Source organism: Rhopalosiphum maidis, chromosome 1, assembly GCF_003676215.2.
Source record: "Rhopalosiphum maidis isolate BTI-1 chromosome 1, ASM367621v3, whole genome shotgun sequence".
Classification (NCBI taxonomy): Eukaryota; Metazoa; Arthropoda; class Insecta; order Hemiptera; family Aphididae; genus Rhopalosiphum; species Rhopalosiphum maidis.
Window position 1 is genome coordinate 73,376,423 of NC_040877.1, and position 12,379 is coordinate 73,388,801.

General features: G+C 30.1%; 1 protein-coding gene across 2 annotated transcripts; it reads right to left on the reverse strand.

Moving 5' to 3' along the window:
• Window positions 1–8: 8 nt before the first annotated feature.
• On the reverse strand, window positions 9–12,205 carry LOC113550162 (serine proteinase stubble-like). Of its 2 annotated transcripts, none has more exons than XM_026951852.1 (10): window positions 11,868–12,205; window positions 6,431–6,644; window positions 6,085–6,300; window positions 5,331–5,514; window positions 3,118–3,784; window positions 2,349–2,539; window positions 1,558–1,679; window positions 1,296–1,463; window positions 823–979; window positions 9–258 (listed from the first exon to the last, which is right to left on the reverse strand). In XM_026951852.1, exons 2-10 carry the CDS (start codon window positions 6,431–6,433, stop codon window positions 71–73), a joined length of 1,896 nt encoding a protein of 631 aa, XP_026807653.1. In that variant the 5' UTR covers window positions 6,434–6,644; window positions 11,868–12,205; the 3' UTR covers window positions 9–70. The 2 variants fall into 2 exon arrangements, with proteins under 2 accessions (XP_026807653.1, XP_026807652.1); XM_026951851.1 differs by having other exon boundaries at window positions 6,082–6,300.
• Between the last annotated feature and the right edge of the window lie 174 nt (window positions 12,206–12,379).

The following is a 12,379-nucleotide window of genomic DNA, read 5'->3' on the forward strand; positions in this document are numbered from 1 at the left end:
GCGTTCGATTGATGCACAATATACATTATAATATATCATATTATATATCATTGATTAGATGTGAACGCCATCATTGTAAGTTCTTCCTGACGAAATCCGAGTACTTGGCCACGTCCGTGAACACCACGTAATGTTTAGTGTCGCATACCCGCAGTCCGTCTTTGGCTACCGTCAGGGACACGATACCTCTTAGGTACCACCTATGGTTCTTCAAGAATACCATACCACCGCCACTGTCTCCGTTGCATACGCTTGTCCCTATATCAGATTATAATAATATTATAGAAGACGAAATACTATCGTATTTTGTATATTATAGGCACGTTTATTTGGGCTATTTTTGTAAGTGTAAGATATTTTGTATTAAGTATTATTATTAAGTATTTTACATTTTAATACGGTTGCCAAAATTCGATCTAAAAGTACTGTTTCCCTGCAGCGTCCAGACGCGGCGTCATGACGCCGTGTTGTTCCACTCTCTGACGCTGCAGGAAAATCGTAACTTAACAACGTGAAATTACTTGTATTTTCTATGTTTGGTTCAAAAAATAATAATTATCAATACATCATAGATACGAGAAATAAAAATTAAATCAAACTCTGAAGTGGGATAATATAGGTACCTAATCAATATGACCTGTTGCAATAGTTCTACTGCTGTTTATATTATATTATTATAATATGGTGATCGTTAAAATCAGTATTATTTTGACGTACAACAAAACATAGTAGATATGTGTAAATAGATATACGTGTACATGTAAATTATATCTTTATTTTATGCCTCTATTCATTTTAAACGTATAGGTTTGAATCAATTACCATTTCTGAAGCCGGCGCAAAACGTTCTATCGGAAGTAAATTCTGAATAAAATTGCGGGTAGCTCCAGAGGCACGTTTCCTGTGATACAACCGGCATCTTGGCCATTTTCAGTTCTTCGGTCGGTGTGTTGTTTTCGTCAAAGCCCCAACCGACGACCTAATCGAAGAGAAATACACAATTATAAAGAAATCGTCAAATTTAGTTTTAACTTAAAATTTAAAATACTAATGGTCCAAAAATAATAACGGTTCAATCCACGTTTATCTTATAGGGCAAACGTTAGTACCAGTGGAATTTACATAATATTTTACAGATAAAAAAATCGTACCAGTAGAATTCACACACGAAAAAGGTACAATCGATGGAATTTATTTATAATCATACATTTAATAAGTGGTGTATGGCTAGATCATCATTGTAATATAATACATATAAATATAGTTAAGTGTAGCGAAGTAAAAATTATTTTAACCGTTCCGTCTTTGTCAACGATGTCGTCCAAACTGTCAGACCTCTCTTCCCAAAGGCACACGGGGGTCACGTAGCTTGTGAATTCGGCATCCGAAGACAGCGTCAAAATAGCTATGTCTCCGAAGTATGAGCTGCTGTTGTAAGACGGGAACACCTTTATCCGGACGACCTGCGACGGAGAAAATATGAGTATATTAAATACGATAAAAACGGATAATAAAGTCTTGGCACTAGAACAAAAGTCATATTTCCGTTAGTATCACCTGTTTGATCTGGACGCCCAACTCGTCACTGTACTGAAGCTGATGGTATTTTCCGAGGTAGACGACTATTTTGGTTGAATTAAGGACTGCGTCATTTAGTTTGTGTGTTACGCAATGAGCCGCTGAAAGAATAGAAACATACATAATATTATATTATCGCATAAGAATTATTGAGTATTAAAAATGTTGTATTGTGTTCGGTAGTTTTGGACATTGAAACTTGAGAAAAAATAATACATTATATAATATATTACCTGTATAATGTGATATAACTAAAACGTGTGAAATAAAAAATCGAATACTAATATTTAAAATAATCACCTCCTAGCTCCTATATAGTATAGTACTTCCTATGATATTGCGTATATCTTATAGATATAAATTATATAGCTTACGTGAACATAGAACAACATAAATAGATGCCAATAATATTATTATATTAATTATAGTCAGCATTCACAAGTAATTTGATATCTCTATAATCATATTCGATGTTCAATAATTCGTATAAATATTTTATTGCATTTTTAATGGTTAAGCATAGGTATATAAATATGGCTTATAGTTAAGTAGCCATAATCTTTTTTTTTTTTTTTGCATAATATGTGGTAATGGTATAGACGAAAAAATTAACTGTAGAATATTCCACACTTACAAAAAAAAAAGAATTTTCCATTAAAAATATATACAATTACGGATTTACACACAATATGTTAGGGAGGAGGAGGAGTTATACACATATCACAACAATTTTACCCAAAGTAATAACCGATTCAAAGTACACAGCTTACCCGTAATGACTTTGTTCTTGGACACGAGCGACCCGCCGCAATGGTAGCTCAAGTTTATGCCTTCGATCAAATAGAGCGCCACGTGCCAGGGCCATTGTCCCCTGTACGTGGACTGTCCAGCGGTTACCAGCGGCACGGCCATCTTGACTTCGCCGCACGAGGGACCACTAGACGAAAGCGAGTTGACGGAGCTGTGAATAAATTTTAAATTTTAGACAAAGCCATTTTTAAATTATTTTAAAAAACAGATTTTCTTTTAATGAGCCGTTTAAAATAAATAGCAACCCCTAAAAAAAACTACTGAACTCAAAATACTCGTATTTTAGTTTCCATAAATTTGAAAAAGTATTAAATAATCGAAACACCTATAACAGTTACATTCAAAACTGGCTATAAAATCGTTGACTCATTATTGATGTTATAAAATCTTTGATTTCATCCTAAATTATAATACATTTTCTATAATAAAATATTATTGTATATAATTTAAAATATCTTTACCTGCAGTCGGCCTATCTTGCATTCTCTCTATAATAATTTAAATATACGGATTTGATAGCACCCGTTTTTAAGGTATTCATTATTCAATGTATCAAATTTTATCTGTTATGTAAAATTATAAATTTATTATTTCTGAAAAATTGTTAGCCCCACCCTATTTTCAGTTTTCTATATCCGAGCCTACTTATCCCCTCCGTCCTCTTCAGGACCATATACACGGCGTTTCATGCTACCACGACCGATGTCTTACCGCGATATCTTAACTAACCCTGTATAAGATCCACTGTTTCCGCTGCCGTTGATCTGTTGGTTTCCGTTGGGCTTTTGGTTGGTCTGCTGAGAGGTTGGTCTGTTATTCACTACATTCGGCCTAGTCATACTGCCACCGTCCGCGATTTCCGGTCGACCACCTCCGGTACCAACATTTGGTCGGCTATTGTGGTTCTCGTCGATGACGGTTATGATGACGGTCTTGTTTCTACTATTCTGGTTTTGCAGCAGCCCGTTTATGACACCGTTTATTTCACTGTTTGGGTCGGTGCTGCTGGCCTGCAATGTCACAGTGTTCGGTCTGTTGTTGCCGTTGCCGTTTCCATTTCCGTTGCCCTGCAGTTCATAGGGATTTCGGGGCACCGTCGTGGTTGTAGTTGTCGTTCCCCTGTTTGTTTTCCGAGTCGTGTAAGTTCCTTCGGTGGTCGTCGGACGGCCATCCTGTGGCGAATTATAGTCTAATCCTGGTCTGACAGGGTTTTCTTTGTCACGGTGATTATTGCTGACGCCGTTAACCGGATACTGGTCCTTGTCTTGATGATTGGTATTACCATTGTTTATCGGATATTCATCCGGATTGGCACCAAACTCGGGATCAGGTCTCCTGGTACTCTGTGGTGGCCTTTGCGAGGGTCGGGTTTCCTCTTCGTATCCGGAACTGTAACCTAAGACGGCAAAGAAAGGCTGTGAATAACTTATAATACTTAATAACGATCATAGTGTGATAAAAAAAAAACCGCAATCTTTTAATTTTTTTCTCCCTTACTCGACTACTCCCTACCATAAAAAAGGTCAATTGATAATAATTTTTTTTGGTCAAATTCAGAATAACAAACATAGTAAAGTACCCCGATGTTAAAGTCTACAAACACGCATAAATAAAAATATAGGTTATATAGTAAAGAATTATATAATATACTTAAATGTATTTTAAACTTGAGAAAGAATTCACCTACTACTAATGTGATTACTTTTTACATTCCTAACTAAATAACAATTTTTAATCCTAAGAAAATATCTAAAAATAGTTATACATTCCAAATGCTATATTACATGAAAGTATAATATATCTTACAATAGTTAACTTTAAACTGACTAACTCAATAGTTTTTTTTTATTATTCACCAACATTATTATTATAATTATTATTATTATAAGAAAATGGTTTTGACTTTATAAATCGATTTTAATTAAATAAACATTGTAACGTTACTTTGATTCATCTAGTATTCCTTTTATCATTTTAACTTATTTGTATGATTGTATGGTTATTTTGTGACTTATTGTTTTATGTAATATTCATACAAAATAATTACAAAAATTGAAGTTTGATATTGTTATATTGTTCTTACTATCATGGTTATTTGTTCATTTTTATTTTTGTTATAAAGAATAATTATATACGGAAATAAATTAAACGTTACAATAGGTACCTACATATTTATAGTATATTTAAAATTATACGTTTATCGATTATTGTCACCATTAATTACATTAATCACATTCGTTTTTAAAACGCCTAATTAAAAATAATTTAAATATTTATTTGGTATATTTTGTATAGATTAGTCATAAATAGAACAATGAATATTGGGTATGGACTATGTACTAAGTTTTAAACTAATATTATAATACAATAATAATTATTGTAAAAGGTGTCTAAACGAATATGTGGGTTTTAGTTATATGGACAATTCATTATTAGTGTACTTATTACACGTCATGTACAATTTCGCAGACAACAGACCACGATAGAATAGGAAACTTATTTGTTGATTTACAGTGTACATTTATATCAATTGATTCTTAAAATATATACATAGGTATAATCACGTCATCGTGTAATCATAAAATTACAACTTGTAGTTAAATACAATTTTATAATGCCCAAGGTCGCACGTTCAAATAAATATTAAAAATAACAATATTGGGATAAATCATATAATTTTCGTCAATATATTTAGACTAAAATATAAAAAGTAAAATTTCAAGATGCAAAAAAAATATTGTTTTTTTTTCACCTTAATTTATAATTTTATTTTAACTATTTTATTGTAGAGAAATCTGTTACAATATAACCTATAAACATATTTTAATATTGAGTAAAAATAGTTAATAGACCAAAATAATAAAACTATTAATTTTTCATAATTTTTATATACATAAGATACATATTACATAAATAGGTTTATAATATAAAAGGTCACTCACTGGAATCTTCAGGGCAAATTTTACGGCCATTAAGTCGAATGAACCGCAATTTTGGACTTCCTGTCGACCGGTTGAACTTGACCATGATCCTAGACAACACAGGGGGTCCGGGCTTCAGTTTTTGGTTTAAGTTCAATACAGTGAATTTTATATTGTCGTTTGTCGTTATCTCTCCCATCCACGACTGCAACCGTATAAACGTAATAATTTTTATATTATATCATTACGCTAATGATAATACTTAGATATTTGACAGTTCTTAATTACACTTCTGCTTAATATTGTAAATTCTAAAATTAAAGACCTTTAAACTAACAGTGATACAATAATATCAATTCGTGACTCAACCTATTACAGGGTTTGAATCTTAAACAAGCGCAGAGTATATAAAAATACCGGATTAAACAACGTGGCATCTTGTTTGAATTATAATATAAAAATTGTTATGTAAATTGAACAGAGTACACGAACCAGGAATTCCACTTAATGTAAATTGTAAACTCTAACTATAATTTAATTCCTATAATAGGTGCATAATTATGTAACATCAATAAATCAAACTTATCAACAATAATATTTTATAGCGAACAAAACTGCAACAATTTATATTTTTCGGTTCTCCCAACAAGCGAAGGTACTACGCTATAATATTGACGCCGAAATAAAAAATCCAACGATACACTATCTATATGACCTAACCTGTGTTATACCTATACAGTATACATATTATAATATAACTTATAAAACTTACTACCATTAAATCTGCTGGTCGGTCCAGTTCAACGTCCAGTCGGATGCCGACAAGGCTCTCGTCAGTTCGCAATGATATCTCGCCATACCACCTGTTGTTTTCCGGTTCCGGTCCTTCATAAGAGAATGTGTCCGGGCAAGGTGACGGCGGATGGGCAGCCAAAGACGAACTCACCCACAGCATCCATGCAAACGACAGTAGTCCACAGATCGGTAATGACTGATAAACAAGAGAAATGGAACGAAATAAAAAAAATAAATCATCGAAATTAATGAAGAAGTGTAAAAGTTACGTTACATTATAATATTACAATTGCTACTACCTAATTTCTGTTTATTACTTAACGTACCATTTCTTTAGACTATGTGTGTTATTTAATGCAATCTTTAATTTGCAGTATTCGGTCTCTTCTTTCAGACTGATGTATTGTTATGATAATATTGCTGATGTCAAATCGGCACCGAACTACGTTTCTGAACTTCCGGAGTTTTTGTCGTCGTTTTTGTTGCGCAGATTTTACGCATAAACATCTCACTCGATTTCTTCCTTGCTCCGATTAGGATCTAAAATAATATAAATTCTTATAAATATTGAAATATACTATTTGTTGGGACGTAGAAGTCCGAAGGATAACTACTTATATTTACATCTGCTTGTATATTATTATTTCTACTTTAATATGTATACCTAGTGGTTAAACAACAGATTTTACATTAATACCACAATAATAATTATTAAACTAACCTAATAGTTATAAATAATGAATAATAAATTATATTTTTTGGTATTTAATTGGTTCAAACGCACCCAGTAAAAATATTCATTATATAATACCGACTATAAACCTAATGATATATTTTAAAACTTATAAAAGTTCCATGAAAACTTTGGAAAGTTTTTGTAATATTGAAATTTAAATTCATTCTAAAAATTATATTAATTACCTTCTAAAAAAGTAAAAAATATACCGCTCAGTTTTCGTTTATTTTACGAATTAATTTTTTTACCCACAATAATTAACGTAATTATTTTTAATAAACGAGTTTACTATTTTAAAATACTTTGGTTTTTAACTTTTTCTAATTTTTACTTATAACGGTATTCAAAATGTAGATAATTTAACTAAAGAAACTAAAAAAATTTAATCATACAATGATTATATCCTACGCTCAATAATTTTCTATATTTTAACATTTAGTTATATAGTACAATTATTTATTAGGATTATATCGTAACTTAATGATAATTAAAAAGCATTACGTTGTTTACCTTCGAATTATCATTTATATAACTACCACACGTAGGTATACAATAAAAAACACATGGACATCATCGAATATCATACGAGCCATAGGCATGTATTCGAATGCTGTGTGTGTATTTAATGATGTAGTACATAATTTAGATATTACTTATAACCATCATTGATTATAATATTATGAATGTTTAATAATAATAATGGAACATAGCACAAACCCTTCTTAATTAATGTGATTGTATAATATTATTAATTATAATAACTTTTATATAAATTATGTACATATATTAGGTAAAAATAAATTTGATATTATCCGATCCTGAAATCATTGCTTGTATTTATGCAAGTGACTTTTTCTGAAATCTCGTAAAATTAATTTTTATTCAATCATTAACATTTTTTTATAGTTTTTTTTTTTTTTTTTTATCAAAAAACATTCCAAGATCACTGTTTAATCCCATCATCTGATAATATTAAGAACCACAGTGGTAATCAGTTTAGATTCTGTGTGGTTGTAAAAATACTCATACATTATACTATCATAATATGTAAATGTTATTTAAATTTTGTGTCGTTTATTAATAATATATATATTATACATATAAGGATACCTATTCACTGCACGCTGCTCACTTTGCTTGCCAATAAACCTTAGGTTTTACCATTGAATTAATGAATATAAAAAAAAAAACTGAAAAACCTCCTCGGATATTGAATCTCAAATACGTATTTATAGGATATTAATATTTAATAATTATATCAATACTCGAAGACATAACTGTAATTTATTTATTTTTATTTTTATTTTTACATAATTGTTATTATGATAATATATTTTTTTTCATACCATTTAAAAATAAGTTTAATATTTTTTTATATAATATATTATTTATAACTGATACATGATATACAATTATTTATTACACTGCAAGTAAACACTAAATGCAAGTACAATGACTAATTAGTAATTGGGTTAAAGTGCACTATCGTTACATTACCCAACCTTTGTAGCTACACGAATTATTTCCATGGAAATTAAAAATATTTTGCTACATTACTTCTATTAAGTTGTATATCACTGTTAGTTATATTTATTAGCTGCTTTACTCTAATAAATTCATTTGATTGGCTCTTGATTTAAATTAAAAATTAATTGTGTACGTGTGGATTTTTTGTTGTTGAATACATTTCACGTTTATCATTTTAATAGATATTACAATAGATTGTACCTTAGTACCTACTCATTAATTATTACACAATAATATTAGGTAGTTTAAATTCCAATCAAATATATAAATGAACTACGACTGTGTTATTTTACACGTAATTGTATACAGTATAAAACAAAACTCTATTCACTGATGTATGAAGATCAATCAAATCTAAGATACTTTATAATTGATAAATTTCATTAAATATTCAATCGTTAAATTTATTTGTAGTAGGTACTATATGCTATACATTAAGGTGTATGAATTTATATATTGTATTTAAATATAAGTACCTAATTATAATAATAATTTTCTAATTACCTAATAAACTTACCTAACTAAATCTACCTCTATTATGTATTTATATGAGCATGTAAACAGTTAGATAGTAGATTATTATAGCATTTACAGCTGTCAAACGTCAGAAGTAAAAGTTAGTTGGTACATAATAATAGTGGAATTAAAAATATAATTAATAATATACTGTTATACTGATATGGCTCTAACACTCCGTCGACTATTATTTACAATCATATTTATATACCCGTAAACAATAGTAACTTAACCCGGTGAAAAGATAAAATTGTATAATTTTTTCCTACCGGAGATTATCATAACAATTGTTTAATACAGTATAATATTTTGTGTTGACGCAATACTATGTCCATACTATGTAGAATTAGTGAAGTATGATTAAGAGGATCGGAAGTTATGCTTTTTGATGTCCTAAAATCATTTTATATCATAATATAACACACGCAACACAAGAGTTTATTATTATAGTGCTATTATATTTCCAATGGAAATAAAATTAAGGCCACTTAAAAACTACAATGATATCAAAAATGTATTTCAGTAATAAATCATACAAGCACGCAAAAACATTTCGTTGGGGTGCTCATAAAAAAATGTACAATAAACAATATTACATATATTTTTATTTTCGGGGGTTAACTCTCAAACTACCCTTTATATTTGTGCACATAATGTGCCAATAATAAATAATAACTATGTAAGTAGCAATCTCCACGAGTACAATTGCCTATACTCTTTATAGTAGTGACCCAATAAACATTTTTAATATACTATATTTTGATACGAATTCATCATATAAGGTCTATAGTTAGAGAACTCGGGATCAAATTTTCTTTTCAAGAGACAAGCCATTTCCAAAGTAAAGTAGCCTACACTACAATAACTATTTACATGGACCATGAGAGCACATAATATAATACATACATTTATATGTGAGTATTCGGGGAAGGAGTGATGTACACCCATGAATCCACCAATCCAACATTTAATTGCGTTGTTTAAATTTACCTACTAACGATTTTCATATACCATAACGTTTATTTAAATTTAACTATAATATAATATACAATGCAGGAGGTACATATTTTAATCGCCGATCTAAATATACAATAATATAATGTATTATTGCGTACCTAAAAATGCATGTTATAATGAGTTTCTGACTTGTGCGATCATTGTCTTATAGGATTAACCGTGTATTCGAATAATAAAAAAACTTATACCAAATCACATAAATATATTCTAAGTTACGTTTTAATAAAATCAATCTTTTATAGGATAATTAATTATTTACTTTAATGGCATCTTTAAATAAACAAAATCAAAGCTGATTGTCCTCAAACAAATGTCATCACTGAAAGTCTTGACTTGTTACAATAAACACAGATATCAATTATTTAATTTCAACATGAGATAAAAGATGAGGTATTTACTAATAATTAGGTAAATATATGTTTTTTATATGTACTAATGTACTTGTGTGTTTCCATTTTGTAGATTAATATAGAAAATAAATGACGCCACGCTCAACTATTAATTGCTGTTAGTATTATTATTATAATTTTTATTAATCAATAATATATTAATAAATATGTACGGTTTGTTATATTTTTATTAAATTTATATGGAGTACCTACCTAGAAGGTAATTAAAAAATTGTGTTTTATATACCTATTTACCATAAAAATTACCAATGTGACATATGTATATAATATAACGTATTTATTACGCGGAACTCACTAAATATACTTCAATTAATATTATGATTTGTATTAATCTTACTCAACAAGTAGCACGCGTTTTTTTTAGGTATAGGTACATAAATACATAATACTATTAATAAACATTTGAACTGTCGTAAGTTAGTGAATCGTTAGAAAAATATGTATACCTAATGGCTAATGTATACTGACTAGGACTGCAAAACGCAATGACAATTAAGTTTTCAGACTGATAATGTAATAATTATACACTAATTTCGAATACACTCAAAAGGAATGCCAATCCGTTTTATCGGTTTACCTGCATACCGATATTATTTATATATATAGGAACTGACAATACTTTAAAATAAAATATTAAGATATGTGTGTAATGGTCAAATATATATAGGTAATATACAATATAAGTGGGCACATATTATTGTGCACAATATTTCGTAAACGATGAGCAATAACGGTACGAACTATAGAAGTATAAAATGTACGTATATTTTTTGCGACTTATTTACGTTATAATTTACATTAAATCACTAAATTTGTTTAATTTTAAAACGTTTAGTACTGTAGCCATAATGACACCCTTGCAGACATACAGACAAATAAAAAAAATTAAAAATCGATTAAGGTACTGGTAGGTAATTAATACAAAAAGGGTACATACGGTATTAAGGTAGGTACATAACATTACATTAGCGTTGGAACTTAGTTAAAACTTCACATTTTATAGCAACCGTTCTACTGCTATGTTGTAAATATTATAGTCTTATAATGATGTTTAATTTTAAGAGTCCACATTGTAGATAACAGTGTTATCGGTAATAAATTGGAAAATTGTCTGTTTACATTATAATATTATCTAGTTTGATTGAAAGGAAATTTTGTTTACCCGTTCACCCGACTGCAAAACGGACGGTTTAAATTATTAATTATTCCTAGAAATGCGAATTCATAATTTATGGGTAAACGTAAATGTACTTAAATTTTACGGGATTCAATGTTTTTAGCGTTGTTGAAATATAATAACACGCTTTATTTTAAAACTAACTTTATAACTTCCACCTAGACACTCTTGTACGATTATTATTATAGCCTATAATTTATAGGTTCGACGAGGGTAGCGGAAAGTCGGAAAACATTTCCCCAAGTACAATAACGACGCTCTTCCTCACCCGAATAATACACAAGTACCCATCTACTATACGTAGACGCGACGGACTCCCGCAAAAAAACACAATGAACATCGATAATAAAATATAATAGACATATTAAGCTCATACATACCAATAGTTTTGGAAACGGGTCACGAGCACTTGGTTTTTCATCGGTGGCGTCGGAACGGCTGCCTATAATATGTATAATGATAACATTGACGAGACGACAAACTGCAACTACACGACACTATGACCGGATTTAAATCGCGTCGGACGGGTGAGCGTAAAACAGAAAACTGCGTTCGATTTATATTTATTGATACGTTTTAACCAACAGCGGTGCACACGTTTGAACTATACCTAGGTGTACCGGGATAAGAATAATGTTATTATTATAAATAACATCGGTCCGGTAATCGGTAATAGCTACGCCAACTGTGGTGGTCCGGTTGCGACTGCTCCTGACTTCTCGGCGTCCGTTTCTTTACCCGAACGATGGTCAGTGCGTGCGCGCGCGTGTGTTCGACCGCGAACTTAGGTAGGCAGGTACGTATAATATACATATTATACGTACAACAGAGCAACAACAATAATAATATTATGACGGCGTTGATGATGTTAATTATCATAAACATGGTAGTG

What these genes read in the sequence shown, in the direction of transcription:
- LOC113550162 (XM_026951851.1), bottom strand. An exon ending in GACCAGCAGATTTAATGGTA is followed by an intron (nt 5,515 to 6,081) that starts GTAAGTTTTATA and finishes ATACGGTTGCAG; the next exon opens with TCGTGGATGGGAGAGATAAC. An exon ending in AATTTGCCCTGAAGATTCCA is followed by an intron (nt 3,785 to 5,330) that starts GTGAGTGACCTT and finishes TTGCCGTCTTAG; the next exon opens with GTTACAGTTCCGGATACGAA.